Here is a 25,365-nt window from a genome sequence, read left to right as displayed (position 1 = left end):
TCTAGTGGTAATACCGGTTGAAAATGGTGGATTTTTTTTCCCTGCAGTGCTAGTAAGCTCAGTCTTACCTCTAGATTCATGGGGGAAAAGATCTGGTCTCTTACATGCAAAGGGAATTCTTTTCAATATTACAGTGTCACAGAATATTGGAACTCAGCCAAATGTAGGACTGTATCTCTCATCAGAATTACCTCAGATTTCAGATAAGTAGCTGACAGACAAGATTATCTTGGCCAAAGTGTGCAAGTAAGTTATTTTAAGATACCTGTTGTGGTATTTCTGCTATTTAGCACTTCATTGCTGGACCTAATTATTCTCAGAAGGAAGCAGAGTAGTTTCACCAAAGGTTCTAACTTTAATCAAATATACTGTTGTTTGTCTTTTGGCTGGTTAGTGTATTTTTCAGTTTCTCAGAAAGTTACTATCTTTTGGCTTTGTGCTCTTTCATATCTCAGTCCACAGCATTCACCTAGAAGATGGTGGCCTGTATATACTCTGCATCAAATGCACTCTTTGCAGTGTATGGTTGCATGCAAACATTCAAGCAAGTTTTGTGGATTTTGTTCTGACAGCATTATAGTTCTGATGACTTTTGTATTGTCTGCACAATTGCTGAATTGCAGATTTATTTGTTGATTTGATTTTTAACAGATGAACTGAAGCTTATAGAATTTTATGGACAAAATTTTGTAATGTACTGAAGTTACTCACACATGTTGGAAACCTCACTTTATCCATCTGCTGAGTTTCATATACACACATGTGTGTGTGAACACACACACACATGCCAGCAAATAAAACTGCAGATTATGCTATATCGATCTACGTATTTTCCCACAGGCTGTATATGCAAATTGACATCATCCAGGCATGGCATCATTATAAAAGACTGGAGGGATGAAGCAAGTGGGAAGAACATTTCTCTTGCTTGTTATGAATACAACACCAGTGAGAATGAGCAGATTGTTGTTGTGTTCCCGCCAGGTGTGATGAAATGATGATCCTTTCTCTGTCCTTCGCTATATGCTTCAGACATGAGAAACTGCACATCTTTTGCAAAAGTTTCCTGTGGGTTTTGGATGGATGCATTATACTATATATGCATTCTGTCAGTCTGTTTTCCTTTGTCCTGATTGCTGTTAAGAAGAGAGAACAATATCTGAAACTCAAGTTCATATGCTCACCAGCTGTGGGCCTGAAATAGCGCAGCAATGGACTAGCATTATGGAGAGGTGTATGGCGGGGCTTTTGGGAAACACACCCTGGCAAAGATGTTCAGTGGGAGTTCAGTGTGTTTCCATTCCTCATCACTCAGCCTTATTTTTACAACAGTCCAAGGTGGGCTTTGTACCCCAGCTTTCTGCACCCCATACTGCTTCCAATCTTCTGGGTAAAATCTTGATGCTAAATGAGATGAGCTCTTTTGTGTCCCAAGATTTGAAGCCTGTGTAGGTTTTAAAAGTTGTTCTTCCTCCAACAGCAGCTGTTTTGTATTTAATACAGAAAAACCGTGCAACTGCTTTGGGTGCTGAGGAAACTTGCAACATGACTTTGGTACAGAATTAAGTATTTCTCACACTGTTATCTGTATGATTTTTATATCACTATCTACTTCAGAAAGAATAGCTTTAGACTCTGTAAATCTTGCTTTACTATTTCAAGATTCTCTAATGAAATGCTAAGTATGCCAACCCAAACCATTCTGTGAACACAAATTTGTTTCAGTCTGGAAGGGGTTTTATGTAGTGTAGGTACTGGGTGGTTTTAGCTTCACTGCAGATAGCAATTGGCAGAAGACAAAAGCAAAGACCAGTTTACACTTGTGGTAAATATGGCACCTATTACCCCTAAGAAGAGGAAGGAAAAAAATGGGAAATTGATAGATAAAACTCTGGTAAAGAACTGTAATGCGGTATTTCATGAGAGGGAAGGATTTTGAAAAGTGTTTGTAGACCTGCCAATTCTCCGTCTCCTCCAAGGCTGTGCTTGGAATTTGTGGGAAGATTGGCAATTAGAGGCACTTAAAAATCAATTCAGCTTTAGCTGCAGGAGAACCAAAAGAAAAGAGAAAAATCAAGCCTGTCTTGATAGGTTTCCCCTTTTTCACATGCATAATATATTTTAGGATTCATCCTGATTCCTACAGTATGTAGCAGATAGGGCTTTTTAATTCTTACAAAAACATTGAACAGCAGTGCAATTTGACATAGAAAATGATTTATTCCCCTGCTGATAACTGAGATCATCTAGCATTCCAGACAAGCAGTTAATGGATGACTTATCCCTCACCCGGCAGCTGATTACAGGACCTCAGGAGACAGCAGGCAGCTTTGAGTGAGGTTATAGAAACAACATGGCATTTTATTTTCCTTTTAGTGTTGTTGCAATTATATTCAGCCCTGGAATGCTATGATGGTATCAGTCTTGGACCCCTGCAGCACTGGCATGTGTGTAAGTGGCAAGGCAGCATTGAGCCACCCTTTCTCTAAGGCATTAGTTCTCCCTTTGTGTGATCTCTGTGTAAAGATTTGTGGGGCAGACTAATGGGCAGTCATTTGTAGGCAGGAGAAGTTCTGCCAAATCTGATGATGACTTTTTATTAAAAAAATTTACTAACTTCGGACTTATAAGCCCTGCAGCCCTGAAAGAACGTCAGTGAACTGAAGAATACATCTTAATATGAATTTAAAGAATGTCAGTGTATTCCTGACAATCACCAGTGTAATTCTGCTCTGGTTGATTCCTGCAAGTGTCCATTAAAAATGTCTAAGCTGGTAACGTATATTGCTATCAGCAAAGATCAATGAAGTCTGGCCTGCTTCTTTCTTTTTTAGCAGATGCTTCTTCCCAAAGAAGATGAAGATTTAGTGTCTGAGCAGCAGAGAAGCTTGCTGTGCTAGGGTGCTGCTAAGAAATCTTCAGTAGCTGTTTATTTTCATTTTTTTTTTAATTAAAAACCTTGTTTCAGAAGACATGATTCCAGAAGAAGTACTTCAGTTATGTGTCACTAAATACTTGGCTTTGCAGGGAAATTGTCACGATTAAATTTTCTCATGCAGCTTAGAGAATTAATTTATTTTCTGAATTTGTCTTACCCTTCTGCATCTTCTGAGCATTGCAACATCCAATTCATGCTCTGTGTGTCCTTTCTCTGAACTTTTAAGTAAGACTCAGATGTGTTGATGAACTACTCAGGATGGGGGGCAGGGGGGAAGTTGATGTAAAAATACAGATTTTGTTCCAAACTTTCTTAAAATACTGTTCTTTCCCTTTCCAGTACTACCAGCTCAACTGCAAGCAGTTGCGATATGGAATTTACAAAGGAGGATGAGCAACGACTGAAGGATTACATACAGCAGTTGAAAAACGACAGAGCAGCAGTGAAACTGACAATGCTGGAGCTGGAAAGCATCCACATTGATCCCCTTAGTTATGACGTTAAACCTCGAGGAGACAGCCAGAGGCTAGACCTGGAAAATGCGGTCTTGATGCAGGAACTTATGGCAATGAAGGTATTTTATTTATATCCAACTGGCTCATTCCACTGCTGAGAATACCCCTACAAAACTGATACAAAACACTCTCAGTCACACATGTGGGATGCTTTGGTAGTGGTCACTGGGTAATAAAGGGTAGCTTCAGTAAAGCAAATAATCAGGGCTGAACACCCAGTAGTCAGAAAATGAGAAGCAGTGCATTAATACTGACAAAGTACGTGTGTTTTGAATTAGGTGAGGACTTCAGCCATAGCTCTGAACTTGGAATGATCTGCTTGACAAATGGTGCTGTCCCTGAGAGATGTGGCAGCTGAGTTGCTTAAGGGTAACCAAAAGCATGATACAGAACTTCCCAAGAGACAGTTCCTTACAAGCTTGCAAATGTGCATCTTGAATATTTGTGAACTGAAGCAGAACAAATTTACCTCCTTTTAATGTTGTCATGGGAGGATGGTCTGTCAGAAGCTATCATCCCTAATGCTCTCCAGTGGTCGGTCACAAGTCCAGAGCTGTTCTAGACACTGTGTTGCAATCTGTAGCTTAGTTCAGAGCCTGAGCAAAGAGTATGGTGTGTAGTGATTTGCAGTAACACAGGTTTTTGGAGAAAACACTGGTCCTTCAGGCCTGGTTTATACATAGAATTCTAAAGAGGTTATCAAGAAAAACTGACCTTTGTTGACCAGTTATAGAGCTCATGTAATTTTAAATTTGGCTTCTGTATTGAGTGAGGTGAACTAAAACACAGGAGCATATCAAAGGCAAGAAAGCCTTGTACAAGCACATGACTGCATTTAGAAATTGTCTGGGGTTTGTTCAGTTTAAATAAGTTTAATTTCTGCATATTTACAAGTCCTCATTTAGTCAGCTAATGGCAGATACATGTTAGGTGATGGCATCATGTGTAGCAGCAAATCCCAATAGTTCTATAAGCTCCTAAAACTATAGATTTTTGTTCTGATGTGCTGCTGCTGGCTAAGTCTAGAAATGATAATTCTGTTCTTAGTGGTACTGTTTTTTCCATGATGACAAATACAGTTTTGTAATAATGCATTCGATATTTGCAGTTCAAAGAAAAAAGATTGCCTGCTACCAGTCAGAAGATTTAAAGTTGTTTTAGTTGTTAGAATATATTGTGGCCAACAGCAATATATTCCCCACAGTTAAAGCATTCAAGATGTACTGGAAAATATTTATAGATAATTATATGTGTATTTCAGATATCGCACTTACATCTCCTGTTTTGCATCCAGATCTTCTGTGAAATCTCTTATACACCATTCTATCTTTAAATTGATAGGTAAAGGCAAACTGCAGAGCTGTCCTTTGCGATTAGTGCTCTGGCATTCCCTGACCTGGCAGGGACACCAATAATTGCATATCATAATTTCTGCTGCAGTTTTGAGGGCTAATAATTGTTTTGTCCACTAAATGATCCTGTAACTTGTTTTTTACACTCATAACTTTTGACTTGAGCTAGCACATTGGGTTTTCACTGCAGGAATTGTCCCTAGAAGAAATCTTTCTTCTTGATTGGTTTGTGCACAGTGCTAATCCACACATTTTACACAGGTGGCTGAAGTCACCTGCAGTCCTTTCAGGTTCAGAAAAACTGGTATCATTGTTATTTGTTATGATTTGTTGCACTTTGCTGGAATTCACTTCAGAAAGTTCCTGCATTTCTGAAAGGGACATAGTGAAAACTCAGGTTTGTCAAAACTTGCGATAGATTTGTTGGTAAGTGCTCTCCTGCTATAGAAATAGGAAATTCATGCCCTTCTATGCATAAAGCGTTAGAAAAGGCACAGCAACACTCTGCTTGCTTTGGTCCCAAGAGGATGTGCTACGTATTAGCATTTATGGTTGTTGCTTAGGTCTGCATTACACCTTGCTCATGTTCAACAAGCTATAACATGGCTGAACCTAAGCACAGAACTCATGGATGTCTTGGCTTTCTGAGTGTCTTGGCTTTCTGAGTGTCTTGGCTTTTCATGATGGTACACCTTGATGAAGCTACTCAAGGATTTTCTGCATTGCTGGGTCTTACACCTGCTGCTGTCTTCCTGAAACTTGTATTTGTGTTGGAATCTCTGCTGCATCTTTTAACATGTTTCATTTAATGACTCCTAGTAAAAACTGATGTCCAGATCAGTCGTTTCGCTTCTTGTATCTATGTGTTATGCTGATAATATTCTGAAAATGCCTTTATACCATTAATTCTTCATTACTGATGAAAATTATCCATAAAAAGATTATTTGAGGATGGTTTTTCTGTTGCCCTGTTTATTTATTTTATTTTATTTCTTTATTTTTTGTCCAGAGTGTAAGACATAGTGTTTCTCCAGTGCTACTATAGAATGCAAATCTTTGCTTCAAGCAGTAATTAATTACGTTTCCAAATACATTCTGGTCTGTGGTTTGTCATCATTTAGTGGTCTTGCTTTGAGGTCAGTTGTTGTCATGCCCCAGTTAGAAAGGAGATTAGTTCTGATGGGTGTAAAAAATTCCTCATTTTCAGCTTTCTGCATTTCAAAGTACATAATGTAGATAAGTGTTAGCTTTCTACACTGATAGTTTTTCCTCTTCTGTGTATAGGTTGTGATAATATTGCTCATAATGTGCTTTGAGACTACAGACTCTTTGCAGAAAATGTTAAGAATCCTCTTGTCCACCTTTGTTACAACATTTCGTGCTCTTATAGATGTATGTAGTAAAATACAGTTAACTAGAGCATGGCATTTATCTGCTCTGATACTTGTTTTATTTCTGAAGGCTGGTATATTCCACCTTGTGTACCGTGATCCTTCGAGAATCCTCTTTTCATGACTTTTAGATTTTTTTGCCATGTAAGAGTCAATGCTGTTTTATTCTGACCTGACCACATCCAATACCAATTTGAATTTTGAGAATTATGTGTTTTTTCTGATTATATTGAGACAGGGGTGTTGTTTAATTGTCATCAAGTTTTCACCCAAATTCAGGATTACAGTATGACTGCAAGTACAAAATATTCCTCAATATTCAGTTAATGAATCCTGACTGGTAGATTTTAGTGCTTGAAGCTTGTGAATTTGAACAGGTTGTGTAAGTCTTCTGCAAAAAAAATGGAAGAGTGACTACTTGCAACCTCCTTCGGGGTTTCATTTTGTAAATGCCACTTTAGGTCCACACTCTGAAGAAACAGATATGTTAAACTGCAAATATTTCACCAGCACCCAGTAATTGGGGAGGGTGGGGGTGGGTGGAAGGGGGAAAGAAAAAAAAAAAAAGAATAGTAAATATACAAAGGTGATGTTGTCATTGAAATGAAATTTAGACGCTATCTTTAAAAAATGTGTTTTCATGGAAAAAGATACTGCATGAGTAAGGAATAATTAACTCTCAAAGTAAATCTGAGCTACTTGAATTTTTCTATGTGAAATGTGATTTTTGCCACCCCTCCTCACAGATTGTATGTGTCCATACCACAATCCTCAACTTTTAACTTCAGCCTTTCCATCCCTTGCTGTTCTTTCCCTTTCCACTCTTTAAGACAGTGGTTGATGGTTCTTCCACTTTTGCCCTGCTTTGTCTTTGCTTCTCTGTTTCAAAGTCACATTGTCTTGGTACGAGGAAGCTAACACATGGGGAGTGCTTTGGAGTCCATGATATGTCTCCTGGGACAGGGTACAAATTTGTGAATTCATATATGATGTCATAAACTTACTGTCTTCATAAACAAATGAGTTAACCATTGATCCTCAAATTTATGTTCAGCTAGGATATGTAGTACAAACATCCAGTCATTAAGTTAAAACTCTCAACTGATGGGAAACATCAGTTCCGTAGATCCGCTGTTGCAGTGGTTAAATTCACCTTTTTTTTAGGAAATTAATGTCCCTTATTTCTAGGCTGAATTTGCCTAACTTCAGCTTCCAGCCTGGGAGAATCTTTACATGATCATCCCACATAGATAGCCCTTTATCAAGAGTATTCACGTAAGTGCTAAAATACTGTGCTCAGATTACTTCTCACCCTTCACTAAGCAGGCTAAATAGATTAATGGCTTTAGAAACAGGCTTAAGAAGCTAAATGTGTGCACTTGAGTATACCAGTTCAACTTCTGTAATTAAATTGCCCCATCATTATTTATCAGTATTGTTTACATCTTTACTGTAGACAAAGGAACTTGATGGTAAGTTTCCCCAACAACTAGATTTTTGTAAACCACATTGGATGAAACTGATTGTGCTTCTAACCCTCAGTTCACAAATAAGTAGATGACTAAGTGAATGATTTTAAAGCTCGTATGAATCTTTCCAAGCTTGGAGGGATTTAGGATATGGATTTTGTTTTTACATGTTTGGTGATTCTGAATAATCCAATGATCAATTTGGATTACTGTATGCTGTTGTAACTGTCTACACCTTTATGCACAGCTTACGCTTAATCCAGACATCAGATTCTTGGTAGGGGCGTAGATTTTCTTCTACAGAAAAAGTTGGTCTAAATATGTGCTTGTACAAATACGTGTTTGTACAATCTTTGTTAATATTGGATATAATACCAAAAGCGTTATTTTTGAAGGGTAAGGAAGGTGACAAGCTGTGATGTTTTTGTGACTCAAATACTTTCTTCTGTTTCAAAAATCTGGCCACCAACAAGAAACTTCTATTTTTCAGAGATGTTTACATAGTGAACAAGTCTAGAAATGAACCCTGATACAGAAAATGGCTGCATTAACTCAGTATTCACCCATGAGGTGACCTAGCGCATGGCAAGCTCAACAGTGAGAACATGATTCAGTGCAGTCTTTTTGGCAGTCTTTTTGTTTGATTGTGGTTTTTAACACATAATGTTTATCTCTTTATGTCTGTCTCTTCAGTGTTTTGCGGATGATGGGTTGTCCTGGGACATTTTGTGGAAGAAACTTTGCTGAAGTGTTGTTAAACACAAAGAGTCTCCTTGTTCAGGACACCCATCCCCTGCTTTGCACGGGAAGCTGGAAGCAAGTGCAGAAAGAAGAGTCACTGCACTCATGACCAGCACTGTCAGAGCAGATGTTAGGGCAGAAGTCTGTCCCAGGTAGCAAGTGTTGTGTTAAATATTTGTCAGCCTTGTCATAAATACTGGAGCAACAGAAGAATTACACACAAGAATTAGCTCTTAGAGTTGACCTTCTTTCTACAAAGTACCAATGTCCATCTTTCATAGATCATATTCACAGGAAGAATGTGAGTGCAATTTTGTGAACCTCCAGTTGTGTATAGGTGTGATTCTAATCATCTAGAGGAGGAAAACTAAAAATGGACATCAGTTGCTCTTTTTGACTAGTGCATTCTACTACAGAGGCTGGTATTATGAGACAAGAATATATGATCTGTGTCTGCTGTCCTTGTCCCTCAGACCTGTTCCACTGTAATGAGATAAACCAACTCTTAATTATTATCTATTAATAAGAAATTGGAATCTGGCATTTAGGGAGCTGTTTGACAAGAAAGTCAGACATTGATTTTAAGGCAGTGGTCTCTGAAGGAAGGGCAGAGTACAATCAAAGAAATTTCAGCAGCTGTCAACAACCCTCTCTGATGCCTCTAATTTCAGCACCAGATTAGCTGGTCTGTTGCCTGTGAGGTTATTTGAGGCTGATTAAGGGATGGCACAGCTCGTCATACTTACTCTCAAGATATCCTGATCCATTGACAAATACACTGGGTGATTATAAAAAGCCTTTTGAATGCTGATTGTGCTCCCCATGGAAAGAACACTTGAGTAATAGGAGTGAATGAAAACCTTGTTTAATGTCTTCCTTTAGGCATGTAATCTCACAAAGCAGCATGCTGATAATGTTTCTTCAACAGGAGGAGATGGCAGAGCTTAAGGCACAGCTTTACCTGCTGGAGAAGGAGAAGAAGGCATTGGAATTGAAACTGAGCACTCGAGAGGCCCAGGAGCAGGCCTACCTCATCCATATTGAGCATTTGAAATCTGAAGTGGAAGAGCAAAAAGAAGAGAGGATGAGGTCTCTCAGCTCAACCAGCAGTGGAAGCAAAGACAAATTGGGCAAGGTCAGGAGTCAAAACAAATTTCTAAAATTGACATAAACACAATTTATTGTACTCCTCCCTGCCTTTAGCATTTTAATAATTCTCTTCTTTTGGCTATACGTATGTCTTTTCTCTGTTCTGCAGTTGTTAGGTGATCCTTTCAGTGGTGTAATTTATGAGAACTTTGCAGAAATACTGTTAAGCCAGGCTAAAATAAGATGGGGAGGAGCGCCACAGAGCCATTCCTGCCAAATATACAAGCTACTGTGGCTGAACATGTGTTTTGCCTGTTGCCGTTCACTGGGAACACTGTAAGAGAGTCTAAGCAAAATCCCATTTCAATTAGGCAGTTAGAGCCTTGTAATGACAATCTCTTTTTCCTAGTCAGACAGTTTGTAATAATTTGAGAATGAAGAATTTGTCCCACCTCAGTAAAATGCAAAATAAACAGATTTCTGTATTTACATTAAGAATTTGCATAAACAGTGATTCCTAGAAAAAAGTTCATCTGGTTGTTTAGTGCTGTGTCTCCAGAAAACCTCAGTAATGTGTTAAAAAACAAACTTCAGAAGTAGTGTATAATTGTGTCTGTTTTGTTTCTGGCAAAGCATCATCTGAATTGTTAGATCCAGTGCTGCTTTGTTTCAGCTGTGGTGTCCAAAGTAATAAAGTGCAGTAGCAGTTACACTATAGCAGAATTCTGCAAATCAGTGAGCTGTGGTGGTTTAGGAAGCATTTAGAAGGATTTGTGAAGCGCTAACCCATTTAGTCCATTTCTTACTATGTTGATAGACTTGCCATGTTGCTGTGACATTGTGTTGCTTATTTCATCTTCATTTTAAAAGTAGCTGCAAACTAAGAAGTTTTCAGAGTTTTCCCATTAAGATGGTAAGTAACTTCAACTTCGATGGCCTTTCCTCATTTCTCAGGAAGGCAGTGATGGCACCGCAGCAGCAACAGCATTAACACTAGCTGAGCTGAGCCCATACAATGAGAGTGAAGTGACTGCTGAACTGACAAACGCACTCAGGCGGTAAGCAGCTTCCTTTGCCAGAGGTATTGTTCTGTAGGTCCGGGGTGAAGTTTAGTTCTGAGCCTTCACTCCTAACCCTTGGGTGATTATACAAGTGATCGCAGGGTTTTTGTGTGAGAAGGAAAAGGATCAAAGTTCTACTAACCTTCCCCTCTCTTTTGTTGTAGTTCTTCAGCTAATGAAAGTCATCACGTAGTGCTCTGCTCTATTCTCCTTGAGATTCTATAAAATTCAGATTAACTGTATCCCTAAGAAACCCTCAAAACGTCAAGAATGTCCATATGCAGGCAAGAACACAAGATGCAAAACAGTGACATGACTTGTTGGAGGGCATGCAGAAAACCTCTAGTGAAGACAGGATCTGAGGTGTGATCTTTGGTTCAGAAGGTTTGTCACAGATTAGAACCTAGGTAGGAGTTAACACAAGTGGGAACTGCAGTGATTTTGATGACTCAGATGCTGTATTTGCATCCTCAGTATGTAAGTAAATCCGCAATTCAATTAACAAATGACATTGTTGTGTGAAGCATTATCTTCTCACAAGAGAGAAAATTGATGTCTTAATAAACTCTTTTTGTCAACAGCCAGGTTTTAAGCCAAAGCTTTCACTAGTTACCCATTAACTTAATACTTGCTTGTACAGCTCTTTTTGCTGCACCAGCTATGTGGTAAACTTCATGACAAAAATATTCACTGTTTCAGTAGGTTTTTTAGTACTTGTTCCACCTTTCCCAGGACATGGCTAGCTAATATCTAATTTAGTTATTACTGTATTTAGAACCTCTCAAAAATGTTACCAAGAATTCTGGCTGGGGAGAGTGTCTTTTGGCTTTTTGGTGTTTGCACATTCTTTAATGGTGGAATGACCTCTTAAGCAGCTGTGGTGATTCATTCCTGAAGTGGATTTTTCACAGGTGCAACTCCTAATGTGCCTAAGGACACTTAAGCCTGAAAGGCATTCTGTAGAAATGTAAGATCATTACCACTGCAAAATCAATACATCTCGTACCACTTGCTTAATAGTCTGGCAGTTGCAGAGTGTTTAGTTTGCTTGATGCAGGAAACAAAATTCTGTGGTTAAAATAATCAAAACTGTCATTCGTGTGTGGGCAGATAAACCCCATCAACAATGTAATTTGCATAAACATTGCATAGAGCCATAGATTCCGTATTCCTCACACACCAGTCCCAGTGTGGGTAAGAAGGAATATGTGAGCATTTCCACTGGCACTTTCTGCCTTCACTCAAGCTGCACCTTTTCCTGTTCTTGTTGTTTGCCCTTGGATTTCGAGAAGATGTCAGTGACCTTAGTTATCAGAGGCTTGAGTATAGTCATGAAATTTAGTTTGCTGACACCACAGAGAAAACAACTCTGCTTTATCTACTAGCCCTTCAGTTGATTAGCATGGATTTCCAGCCAGGGGCCTAGCAAGTACAGTTCGTCAGGCAGAAATGGGGAAGAAAATAATTGGATTAAACTGTACATAAATTTTGGAGTAAAGACTTTCTATGTAATGGAAATACAACTGTGCTAAATGTGATTGCTACTGCCAGTGGGGCTTAAGCACAGATCCTGTGAGATGTGTGGACAGTGTTTTTTTCCAAGGGTTTCCTGTAGCAGTGCTCAGCATTAAAACCCATCTTACAGGCTTCCCACAGAAATAGCTTTTTTTTTTCTGTCACCCCTATGCTAACTAGTAGAAATGTAAATTGTCTGTGAGTTTAATGTTGTAGAAGTTACATCCAGGTTACCAAATTTCTGGTATTGCAGGCTAAGACTATTAATTTAGAGGCACATTCTGTTCCAGCCAAGCATAAATACTTTATGCCAGAGTCTTCAGCAGTTTTGTTTTCACTTCCTTTCTTAGTGGAATGGTGGACTATATCAGTGGACATGAAGACTTTTGAGTTTGACACATCCATAAACAAACATGTTGGCAGGAATACTTTATTAGTGGCAGGGCAAAAATGTATTCCCAGCAGCCTCATAGCCTGGCACTAACGCTTTGATGACTATGTGAGAGGCTGGTGTTGCAAGAGGGGATCTGGTTGAATCCCCCAAAATCAGGCACATTACACGGTCTGAAGAAGAACTTAAAATGACGTTTTTCTATCTGGTATGTTCTGTGTTGCTGTGGCAGGGGAAGGGAGCACTGTATGTTGCTTCTATGAGTTTGTAACTTAGTAAGCACGTGCTTGGTTATAGATGCATCAGAGATGGCAGGATGGTGGCAGTAAGAACTCCACATAAGAAACATTTTTGCTTTTAGCAGGGTGACAATGATGGTGATAGAACTAACCTTTTTTTTTTTTTCCTGCTAATTCTCCATTCTGTGAAAAATGGCCAAGCTGGCAAGTCTGAAACTTTTCCCTCTCCCTGGGCCTTATTAGAAATATTTTGATTGCTGAGGTCCTCCTTGCAGTCTCTCCTTTTATTCGTTGCTGATAGCTTTTCTATCTGCATAGGGTTGTATTTTGTGCATGTATTTAGAGAATCCTCTGTAAGCATTAAAATACTTGGGCAGGAAGGATCTGACTATGACCCCTAGGTAAGGACCATGGCAGACAAAACACTTTGCAACTAGACTGACTGACTGTTCAGATTTCAGCTGGGTCAGCAGTTGGCAAAAAATTACAATCTCTTATGGCAGTGCAGGATTACATGAGTTGTGTCAGTATAGACACAATTCCCTCAAAAAAGGATGGCTTTCCATCTAGCGACACAACAAAGCAGCTGTATATTTACCATGTCTGATGACTTTTGAACTAAGACATAACCTAGGAAGTGATGCTACTAATTGGGAAGTCGTCATGAAGGGGAAAAGTGTGGTAATCAGTAGGATTTAACTTTTTTGAAGAGTTCTTTTTCTCTTAACATAAAGTACATTTTTGCACAGTGTTGTGATCCTGCCTTTCTGGAAGCGGAAACTGCAGGTATTTCTAGTAGGACACTGAAAATTCATCCTGTTCAATAGCTTTCATGTGTCTGTTGAGACACTGTAATGTCCTTTGCAGTCTTAGGTCCTTAGGCCTGTCTGAAGACCTCAACCCTGTGTTGCACCAAGCTCCTTTGTTTTGAGAGAGCAACAGTTTCAACAGAAGGATGTGCCAAGGCATAGCAGTGACTGTTTCCGCCTGACACAGTGTCACCCAGAGATAAATCGAGCCACCTTCCTTTATTTTAAACTTCCATGGACTTCATGTGATGACATCTTAGCTTGGCATATTTTCAGGGCCACCCTTAGTTTCACGATAACAGGATCCAGGAGCAAGTAGAAACATCTCTCAAATTCAGGCATATCTTGACCATTGGTAAGGCTAAGTCTTGGAAGTGGAAAGGGAAATGCCAAAAACCCATGACACACAAAATGGCTCTTAAGTATTGAATCATTAAAATCCTTTTCCTGTTTGGCCAAAGTACAGAATGATTATACATTGGATAAAAGTGAGAAGAGAGAGGTGGGCTTGATATACAGGAGCTACTGATGAATGCTTTCAGTGCATCATCATCTGCTTTTTGCCAGTTACATTTGCTTATTTCTGTTCTCTTGTTATCACATCCATTAAATGAGGAAATAAGCAACTTGGAGACATTTGAAGGCCAGACAGGCATGGACTGCAGTCATGGTAAATTTCAGGGATCTCTGTCTTTTTTATGACATTGCAGTCTCCTGCTGTGGTTTCCCTCTGCTGCCTGAGGTGTTCAGGAGTCATGGACTGTCTCTGGAAATGCCCCTGGAGAGCCCAAATGAGAGAAACCATCTTGCAAGAAAAGAAATGACTTACGGTGATATATGGGACAGATTCCTCAGAAGTGCCTTGGGTAGCTATTTTTTTTTACAAGCATCAAGGATAACCATTTTTCTTTTTCTACATTTTTTACATGGAATAAATAGTTCTCCTTACCATACCGTGGCTTTTTGCACCGCTGAGCTGCTCTGCACTTGGATACAGTCATCACAGGGAGCTCCAAATAGCTGCAGGTCTGGAGAACTTTCAGGCTGGGCTGGCAAAACTGGTGGGAGGTTTGAGCAGTGAGAGATGCAGGCACGCTGCTGCCTCCCTCCAGGCTTCTTCTTCCTTTTTGCTGTCAGCCTGTTGTTTCCAGGACTGTACCTGGCCTGTCTGCATGCTGCATGTCTGTGATATCATCTGGTTTTTTTAGATCTGCTCTAAGCATTTGACAGTCAGCAAAAAAGCAGTACATTACACCAGCAAGGCGTTTTTTTAAAGCGCTCTCAGTATTCTCTGTGGTCAGAAAAGGCTACCTTTGCACAGGCAGCAGGAAGCACAGGTGATCTCAAGCCCACCACTGACAAGGAGAGACAGGGAAATTTGAAGAGGATGATTTTAAGATTCTTGGCATTTTCATAGTGTTGTTTTGTTGTGTCTTATACAAAGTTCTACTAAATACCAGTTATTTTCTGTCGCAGTCCAAGCTGCACTAGTGAGGCAGGCATGCATTCAAATTGTCTCGGAGATTCTGCATGCCAGCCTGAAGTAAGATGTTAGCTCAAACTGCTGATGAAACTGAATTCCTTTTAACTGTCCAGCTGTTATCTTCTGAGAGGAGTCAAATGCCTAGAAAAAACAAATCATGTGTCACACTGTTCAGCTGGAACTGGAAAAAGGAGAGAAGGGAGTGAGAGAACATGCCAGGTTTAAAACAAGAGGTAATAGGGAAGGGACTAGGAGCAAAGCGTGGGATGGAAGGTGTGTGCCTCTCGTTCAAAGCAGGGACCATGCAGAAAGCTAGGGGACATGCTAGGGATGCTTCTTCTCCCTCCTCTCCCCAAGCCCCACATGCCTAGGGGCTGGCCAGCCTGCCTGGGTACCTGTGCCCAAGAGCACTCAGGCCTCGGTCCCCCCCAAGCTGGCTGCCCTGTTGCTGAACCAGGGCTTTGTGTCTGTGAAGCTCAGGGGCAGATGCTGAGCTGAAGCCACTCTGACAGGGGAGCCAGAATTTGGGGAGGTTTCCTTGTAGCAGGCAATGCTTCCTGGTGAGTAAATGGATGCTTCTAGGGATGGCAAGGTGTCCCCAAAGGCCCCTGACTCCTCTGCCAAGCTGTGGGAAATTTTCTTGCCTCCTGCTCTCAAGAAAGTTCATTACTCCTCTTTTGCTCCAGATTCACCAAGAGCTATGGGTGTTCTTTAGCCCAGGGCAGAGGGGCAACAGTTAGTTAGGTAGGTTCCAAGCCAGGGGCAGAAAAATCCACTTTTCTGTGTGCCAGGGAAGTGCAGCTTCCTTTCTCAGCATTGGGGAGATCTCAATGGAATGAGCAAGGACAGGAAAATCTGCCTGGGAAGGCTTTGGCGCATGAAACCTGAATGTGTCTGGAAAAGCCCAGGCAGGAGAGAAAATATAAAGTACGCAAGACCTTGCTTACATTATTCTGGGCCAAACATGGTGTCACTGTGTGGAGGCCAAACTGACAGAAACTGCAGAAATGTGCCTGGTGGTAGTTTCCTTTATAGCTCTGGCCGAATTCCCTGCTCTCTACAGTAGCCTTGAAACCAGAGATGTCAGGCCCTGTCTGTTGCCTTTCAGTGCAAACCATCCTGTAAGTCTGAAACAAAAAGCCCTTGAAAACCCATTAGCAACTGCCCACTGCGTGTTTTGATTGTGCAAATACAAAACAAAAGTCTTTGTTACCAACACTTCAGGCATTTCACTGAAAATAGTGGTTTTAGAAGATGTAGGCTGTAGGCCTCCTCTCTTTTTCTTGGAAAGGGAGCAGTTGGGTATTTCCCCAGCAGGCTTTTCAAGTGCCCCAGGAACAGAGAACCCTTGTGCTGGAAGCAAGCCATGCCCTCAGATCATAAGCTTCTTCCTCTTCTGGGAATACGTGCTCATTTTCTCTGTGCGCGCGAGGTGCTGCCACTGTTCTCCGCAGTTCCAGTGGCAGTACCCAGTGAAAGCAAAATCTGTGCTGACTTCTGCAGTCCAATTGGTTTGTGGGCTCACAGAAATTGTGTTCTGCTAAAAATGCTTGCTTTTCCTTCCCTCTTCACATCAAAATGCACACATAAATGTTTTCTCAGGATCCATACTGGTCCGTATTACAGCCCTGGGGCATGATAGCAGTATGAATTCTGTGCATATTTGCTCTTCAGGCTCTGGAACACGCTCTGGCAGCAGAGGGCCCTGCCAGAGCCATATGGCATCTGTGTTGGGAAGTTGTTCATATGGCTGTTGTGTCAAATGCAGTTCCATCCCTGTTTGCGGCTTTGACACATTGAGGAAAAATGCTGCATATTACTAGGACTATTGTTTTAAAATATTCTGTTTATTAAGCCTGGTTCTTCATATTCTGATGATTTATAAAAGCAATGGAGGAAGTGAAGTGATACTAGAAATCCTGTAAAGACAGCTAACCCTGTAATGCATTAAAGGAATACAAATAGCACCTCAGGATTCGTTACTAGTCCTATTCACTGCACAACTAAGCAATCAGTTTTTGAGAGACACAAATAAGGACATTTCTTACTGTCCAAACTGAGGTAATTAGTGATGGAAATGAAGTGAGAAGGGTTAGCATTATAAGGCGTGGGATTTTTATGAAGGGATAGAGCATTTTCTGGTCAAGGTAAGTAAGGTACAGCTCTGAGGTTTCTCATCTGCTACTAGAATAAAAGTGTCACACTTCAGAGAAAGCCTTACATGTTTTTTGCAGCACATGATAGTTTTTAACCAAATAATGCATCTCCATTTCTCAGACCAAAATGAAGGCATTTCCTGTGTCTAAATATCTACTTAGATTTAAATCAGAAACAGTCAGTGTAAAAGTAGATTCCTATGTGTTGCTTTTGAAAGATTTTGGGAATTTCAGCATGTGCTATCAGGTTTCCTTGAGATGAAGGTGGGAGTTAGGTCCTAGCTATCACTGTTTTCACTGACTTAAAGACATGAGGAAAAGCCAAAAAAACTGTGTGGATCTTGTCAGCTCAGGTAACATATGTGTTTTACTGGTATAAATGTAAATTTGAGACATCTGTAGATGTGAAGGATTACCCACTGTTACCTATGTAGCTAGACAGTTCTGAAGTATTATCTGAAAGTTGTTTAACTAGCCTGTGGAGGCCCAGGGTACTTACCTCTCCTCTGGCCCTGTACCTTTGCCAAGTAGCAAGATGTTACAGGCCAGATGTAAAGAAATACTTCTGATGTTTAGTGGAGTTTGGGCTAAACATGACAGATTGAAAGGTGTGAGTGCAAAATCAGATGAAAGGTGAGGTGCTGTAATAGGTGCTGTAATATTATCAAGTAATAGTGACTGTGACAGCTAAACTTGTATCACACATTCCTCCAGGTCTTTTTGCTGGTGTTTTTTTTTCCACACAGCTTTTGTTACGGAGGGTATGTTAAGAGCTCCAGCTGCAGTAAACTGCATCTCTGCAAGGTTCTTTTTCCCATGTTGACTGGGTGCAGTGTTTTCACAGCTATACCTTTTCTTGCACATGATGCTAAATCAACCTCAAATCAACAACTTCTTGTGATTTTTAGGTTTTTCCTCCCATCCAATGGGAGTGAATGCTTATTCTGCTGGACTTCCTCTTCAGGCTTAGCTTACAGTGCTGGGCACAGTGCTGCTGAGCCCTGCCCAGAGCCTCTGCCTGTGGTATCCTTTTTTTTTTTTTTTGGTCATGGTTTTGACTGTAGTCTGTGCTGTGTCTTTCTGACTGCTATGATAGGGTATAAAAATAAAACTTTTATTTGGGGTGGATGGCAGTGAGCTTTTAAACATTAGGGAAAACATTGCGGAATTTGAATACTGAGATATGTTACTTTGGTGAAAGGATGCATAAAGAATACTGATGATTCTTCATCAAACAAGGCTCCTCTTATGTCCTTCTTCCTTTGGCCAGTAAGCCAGCGTCTGCAGCGTGCTGGGATAAATTGCTAGCTTGGAATATTTCCATGGCTGACTGTGAAAGCCCTTCTGTTGCTGAAGCTTTGCACAGTGAAACTTTCCACATGTGCTGCCCGAGTCTCTGGTTGTAAAATGCTGCCGTTGCCAGGCCAGCGTCGGAACTACAGGCTGGTGAGCTGGATTTCCAGGGGCATCTATGCAGAGCTAATGGGTATTCATTCAGTGTTCACACACTGTGGGGTATTCATTCCTATGGGGCTCAGTGGGTTTATGTGGAAGCTAGTAATGGTCTTGTTACTGAAATTAAGTCAAATTTACCCGCTTTGCAGCTCTGCAACCAAAACAGGAGGGGAAGACAGATCACTGCAAAGAGGTTCTAAGCAGGAAAACACTGACAAATGTCTCCATACGTGCAAAGCTCCCCAGCATAAGGTTCAATACTAAAATCTAACTAAATCTAAATGTAGCTTTGTCCCACTTTAGCCCAGCTGTGTGTCGTTCCTAGCCTCCTGTTTAAAATTTTCAAATCTGATGTTTTTCTCTCTGGGATGTCTGTGCTGCGAGGATGGGTCACAGAGAAAGGCTTCTAGATCTCCACATCAACACCCTTGCACAAGAGGTGGGAGAGTCTCATGTCTGTGTATGAGTGGGCTGTGGGCAGTCATCAGCTGTGCTGCAGGGAGCTCCCAAAGAAGAAGCACCAGCCTCAATGCCATATGCTTGCTTGTGATGGGAAATGCCTTGTAAAGCCAGCTTAAACCCCAAGCTGTAACACTTGCTCCTCTGCAAAATGTCTGCTGCATTTGCTTTTTCTTTCCTTCATAGAGACATTTGTAATGTGCACCTTACTTCCATTTTGGCACACTTCAGGTAATTAGTTATTGGTTCATAAGTGGTAAGTAAGTATTGGTAATTATATTGACAGCTTAAACTTCAGTATTGTGGCTCATTTGAAAGAAAAAGAGTGTAGCTCATAGAAGAAAATGCTTGTGCTTTGTAGTCTTCTGCATTTCCTTGTATGTGCGTTTTTCTGTCAGTGCTCCCCTCTCTTGTTCATAACTTTTTTTGTTTCCTGCTGCCAAAGAGACTGAACTTGCTGGCTCCTAAAAGAAGCCTAGTGATCTACTGTAATACAGACTGTAGTATAAATTACTTGTGTAAATTTGAGGCAGTAACTGAAAAAAATAAATTGCTCTGAGGGTGGTGAGACACTGGTACAAGTTGCTCAGAGAAGTTGTGGCTACTCCATCGTTGGAAGTGTTCAAGGTCAAGTTGGATAGGGCTTGGAGCAACTTGATCTAGATAACAATCCTGTTGTGCTACTTTTAATTAAAATTCCTATGTGCTAGACATGATGTTTTATTTTCCCTTGGTAGTTCTCTTTGCTGTCTCATTCAAGACACAGTAGGTGGCACGCGCCAAACATTCTTTTAATGTGTCTTTGTGGTTACTGTAATTTGATACATACAAGACCATGATTCATCAGATAAGTTTGTTTTCTCTGCACCTCTGATCCCATATTCTAAAATGGTGAATGTTAGAAAAATCAACCTGTGGAAAAGTTTAATGTGAGAACTACCTCCTGTTTTATCTAAGTACTAGAAAGGAACATATTTTCAGCCTGTCAACCCAGCACAGGACAACCATTCATGTACTTGCAAGCTGAAGTGTTATTTCTGTTTTGAAAATAGTTTTCTTCCTCCTTTTACGCTTATCCAGGGAGAAGAAACTGAAGGCTAGAGTGCAAGAGTTAGTGAGTGCTTTGGAGAGACTTACCAAGAGCAGTGAAATCAGACATCAGCAGTCTGCAGAATTTGTTAATGACCTTAAACGGGCAAACAGGTAAAGATCTACCAGCAGGTGGATGTGCCATTGATTTTTTTAATTTTTTTTTGCCATGCTCTGCACTGTAATCCTCCCCCCTACTTTAATGAGCAGTTTCTGGATCCTTGTCTTCACCCATGTTGACTCTTCAAGCTTATAGTTACAGATGCAGGAGGTATAAGCCTCCCATGTAAGATGCTGAAAAGCACCTAGCTAAGAACAGAGGAACAGAAATAAATAGATCAATCTTAACTGAGGTACTAGTAAATGTATTTTATTAAAACAAACAAAAATTCCATTTATTCAGATTATGAATCTGTTATTTTGTTTAAAATTGCTCCCTTTTCTTTGGCTCCAGTCTCTTTATTAATAAGCTGGCTTTGATAATCGCATTTAAATCTTATTGCTCACTCAGTAGTTTTTACTGGCACTGTGTTTGAATATACTGAGAATGTGATGAAGTGTAGCTGCCCTTCCTGCAAGAAACCTATTTGCTTGCAACGCAGTTTTCATTAATAAATCATACTTAAAGCCCATGTGGTGAGGAGCAGTACCTATCTCCAGCTTTCCTAATGAGTCAAGGTGGAGGCACAGAAGATACTTAGCAGCTGACAGGTTAGCACAAGATGCCATTTTGTGTGTCTTGATGCTGTGCTTACTCTGGGATGTCATCACCAGCAACCTCTAGCTGGCTCTTTGATCTACGTTTAAAACTGTTTTCAGTAACCAGTTTATTTTCTCTGTATCTTTTGGGGGCCAGTACAAACCTTGTCAGTGATTAGCACTGATCTGATTTTGGAGCAAAGTTTGGATCTCATGCATTTTAAAGCACTAGTAAATCTTAGGAAGATGATCAGTATCCAAACTTTGGAATTCGCTGAAAGTGGTGTTTTGGGGGGGGGGGGGATTTTTGTAGCACTTGCTATGAACAAGCATTTTTGAATGATCTTGTATTGCCTTGTATTTCTAACAGCAACTTGGTAGGAGCTTATGAAAAAGCAAAGAAAAAGCATCAGAATAAGCTTAAGAAATTGGAATCACAAATGATGGCCATGGTGGAGAGACATGAAACACAAGTAAGGATGCTCAAACAAAGAATAGCTTTACTAGAAGAAGAGAATTCTAGACCACACACCAATGAAACTTCACTTTAAATGCATCTCCTTCAAAGATGCTTAGTGCCATTACAAATTTATTTCTGAGGCTGACAGGGAGCTTGAAATGCTAAAAGCCCTGTCAATGCTGACACAGTAAGACCCTTCTCTGGGATCCCAGAGAGGTGTTATGGGGATAATGTGTTAACCTTAAGGACTGTTTTGTAATGTAAAATGGCAGTGCCTGAATTATCATGCTATAATGATATATGTTGTCTGTGTCATTATGTCTGTATTCTTACAGCTTCTCTTCCATTTTAAATGTCCCATGGGTGACAGTGTCATACAGTAATTCTTAACAGAGTTTTCAATTTGGGCAGTTTGGAGGTAATTTGAGTTTTCATAATCCCTGTGCTCCCTCTGCACACAACACAATAGTGTTGAGTACCCTCAAGACTTGCTGCTGTGGTTAAATAAACTGAATAGGCAGCTTCAAAGCAGGAAGATGATCAGCTGGCTTATTTTTTTACATTGTAATTGCAGCACTGATGCTCACAGCACAGAAAAGGTAGGAAAACTGTTGGTTTGGGAAAAACAAGAAATCCTAGTTACAGCTCTGAAAACTGTAACAGTGTGTTTCTTAACAGTTTGTAAAGATGACTAAAGGCTGTGAGCTTCACCATGCCAGATAGTCTGTGCCAAGGTTAAGTAAGAAGTTACAGGGAATCTGGTATTTATATTGCGTTATGTTTGCAATTACTCTGAAAAACAGTTGGGGGTTTCTTGCTATTACATCATAGCTGAGGTTTTCCTTAAGAAGCTGTGCCATTTCTCTCACATACATAGTGCTTATTACAGCTTTCTGTTATTGAGGTAGAATCTCTTCTTTTTATATGTTTTGACCAAAAAAGGTACCTGTGAGTTATGTACCCATTCAGTTTTGAATACATAGGCACAAAACTATAAATGTGTAGGTGTATGGATATACAGACACAAATAGAATGTGAATGGTGAAGTCTTCATACAGCTTCCTAGGTTACTTTTTGTTACTGCTGTTTTAAGTCACGTTACTGTACTATCAAACTGCCTGAACTGAAAATGCTGGCCTGTGATGGTGATGAACATCAAGCAAAGTAGATCAGATAGATTTCTCTACTGAGTAAAATACAGAGGCACCAGTTTCAAGAATTTGCTTCTTTTTGACCTGAGTATATAAAACAGTTTCCATGTTTTAACATGCCAAACTAGAGTCCATTCAACAAAGCCTGCTACTTTGTTAAACCTCTTCTTGGTATTTTTCAGGCTCTGTCTTCAAGTGAATCTGATTTCAGGACTTACCCTTTTTGCTTTATATGTTGAGTTGCACATGAAGTTTTATTAGTGTATTTAGAGTTATGGTAACTTCTTTCATTTATTCATCTAATTTCTAGTACTAAGGAAGTATTTTTAGAGGACTTGGTTTTGTGTACTCTTGGGTTAGGCCAGGCAGCCAAAACAGTAGTGTTCAGAATACAGCATTATTGTTAAGTGTTGGTTGCCTCTGAAACTGTAGCTGTTGGTGTTTGTGACATCTCTTATTACTGTAGGTGCTGTTTTCTTCTTAGGGTAGCAATTCCTGCTTCTCTAGAATCTTGATATATCTGCTACAAAGCCAACATCATACATGACTGATTGCTACAGTAAGTTAAAACAATGCTGATTTCAAAATTACATTGTAGGTAGCAGTGCCCTGGGACTGGTTGTGAACAGTCTTTTAACTTCTTAAAATGCAAATGGAAATTTTTGCAGACCCAGCTGTTGAGGGAGCAAGTACAGATTTCTTACTGTCTTTATGGTTTTCCTAAGCATCTATGGCATTTCCCTTTTTTGGCCAGCAAGTTTTTCACCAACAGCAATATTGGGTTTTGCCGAAAGCTTCAGTGGTAGCTGATCATACTTGTTTCTGAAGAAACAGAAAGAGACTTACCCATTTGTACAGTAGCAAAAATGCAGTTTTGTATTCTTGCATCTGAAATATCCATGTAACTTGAGGTCATCTCAGACCATCTGTGCAAAATACCTTTCACTTTAGGTGACTAGAAACAACTGTTCCACTGCATTTGCCCTTAGGGTCATTTTTTCTATTTCTCTGTAGCTAGAGAAGCTATTAATAACATGAAGCTTAAAGCATTTGAATTGCACCCTGTCTTTAAAGGAAATATACAAATTAAGAAAGTACAAAATTCATCTAGGTTTAAAGGCTTTAAAAGGCTGCAGTATCCCTCGGTGCCTTGTTCAGGCCTAACAATTTGCTGATTTTGCATCAACTGAACATTGTTTTACTACATTTACTGCATGTCTTCCCTGCCAGCTATGCTCTGAAACTGGTTTAGAATAAATTATGAATCACCAGTAAATGTACACCACTGCCTCTTCCTCCCATAATGTTTCTCTATGAAAAAGCAAGGCTGATTGATAGTCTACAGCCTCAGCAGTAGTGGTCTGGTTTGCCAGACCAACTAGGTATTTTGCCTAAGCAAGCAGCTTCTGCTTCATTTGCTTGCATACCAGAAAAGGTCAACAGGGAAGTGGTAAAAGGTTTACTGTTACTGTGAAAACTGTTACTAACAATCAGCTGCAATTCCAGTGTACCTGTTACAATGGCACTAACCCTGAGAATACACGCCAAAAACCTAACTCCTTTTATGCAGCTGCTAGAAACACCAGCCTATCTATACATGAGTGCAAATCGCCTTGAGTTACAGCAACCCACTTAACGTTGCAGAAGTAATATATTTGCAAAGCAAGAAAAATAGATGCTTCTTGCTGACAGAACTTAAGTTGTTCACTCATTAATTATCTTAGGGTGTATTATTTAATTTTCTAAGTCACCAAGGTGCATGAGATTTTGTATTTCACAGTGTGTTCAGAAAAAAAGTACTTTTTTCTAATTAAATGTGTAAGTCTTCACCAGCTTGAATGTACTGTTAGCTATTGCAAAGCACATGTTGCTAAGTTTGTACTAATGTCAATATTGTTCTACTGGTTTTATTTGTATTTTCTCCTCCTTTAATACTGTACCATAACATGGTAATTCTAGAAACATTTCACCTTACTGAATTAGCTTTAAATGTGTTCCTGCTTTTTAGTTTCCTAGCTGCTGTAAAATAACTATTTTATGTTTATTTGATGTAGAATTGTAAAAACTGCATTTATTTATACAGAGCCATTTATAATACTTATTTTACAAATGTTCTTATATTCTGAATAAATTTCTAATGCTGTTTCTTTGCCTTGGGGGTTGCTTTACCATACCTTGTCATCTTACTGTTGAATGGGTTTGCCTAAAGGTACTATAGTGACTTTTTCCACAATATGTTGTTGAGGTAAACGGTATGACACCATCAGGAAAGCTGCCATACTAGCGAGATGAAAAGTTGTTAAGAACTTACCATAGATTTGATCATAGGTTTTAGCTGAGCTCAAGAACATTAGTACTTGCTACAAACCCACTATAGCTTCAATGAACACTTTATAAAAATGGAAAGGCACCTATGAAACCATTTCCATGCATCCAGTTTGTTTAACAGCAGGTTATATAGACAAAGAAAAAAAAATGCTGTTTCATAAATACTTTAAAAGCACTGAATGAAGTTCACGTGCTTCCTTTCTCCAGTACATCTAAACCATTTTTTTTTCCTTTCCTTTGTGTTTGGTGGGCCCCTTGTGCACCTTTAAAATTGACTTTAAAAATACTTCTTTTCCTGGCATTATGTGTAATCAGTGCTGCTGACTGGCTTAAGGCAACATTTAAACACTCTGCAGTGAAAGAATAACCTGCACCACCAGCACAGGCTTTGTACTTCACACTGATCAATGTTTATATTCATACATCAGTACTTTAGTAAGTTTATACATAAATTAATTTTACTGAGAAAAATTACAGTATAGAAGAAAATGTCAATTAAGTCAGCCTCTTAAATAGTATGCTTCAGTTTCTGAATCAGTGAATAACAATCGCAATCTTTAGTACAGCATTTAGTA

At 39.7% G+C, this 25,365-nt stretch overlaps 1 protein-coding gene across 5 annotated transcripts in view; it reads left to right on the top strand.

The window, feature by feature from the left end:
• Positions 1-24,605, top strand: part of MCC (MCC regulator of WNT signaling pathway) — a 221,468-nt gene extending 196,863 nt beyond the window's left edge. For all 5 annotated transcript variants that reach the window (XM_065663559.1, XM_065663557.1, XM_065663558.1 and 2 more), the window contains 5 exons: positions 3,278-3,512; positions 9,335-9,541; positions 10,450-10,553; positions 20,144-20,266; positions 21,222-24,605. In XM_065663559.1, coding sequence (XP_065519631.1) covers positions 3,278-3,512; positions 9,335-9,541; positions 10,450-10,553; positions 20,144-20,266; positions 21,222-21,402 — 850 coding nt within the window. In that variant the 3' untranslated portion in view covers positions 21,403-24,605. The remainder of the gene's footprint in view (positions 1-3,277; positions 3,513-9,334; positions 9,542-10,449; positions 10,554-20,143; positions 20,267-21,221) is intronic.
• Positions 24,606-25,365: the final 760 nt, after the last annotated feature.

The sequence above is a fragment of the Lathamus discolor genome, chromosome Z (genome assembly GCF_037157495.1).
Source record: "Lathamus discolor isolate bLatDis1 chromosome Z, bLatDis1.hap1, whole genome shotgun sequence".
Taxonomy (NCBI): domain Eukaryota; kingdom Metazoa; phylum Chordata; class Aves; order Psittaciformes; family Psittacidae; genus Lathamus; species Lathamus discolor.
Note: the sequence above shows the minus strand (reverse complement) of the source record. Positions and strands in the feature narration are given on the sequence as shown.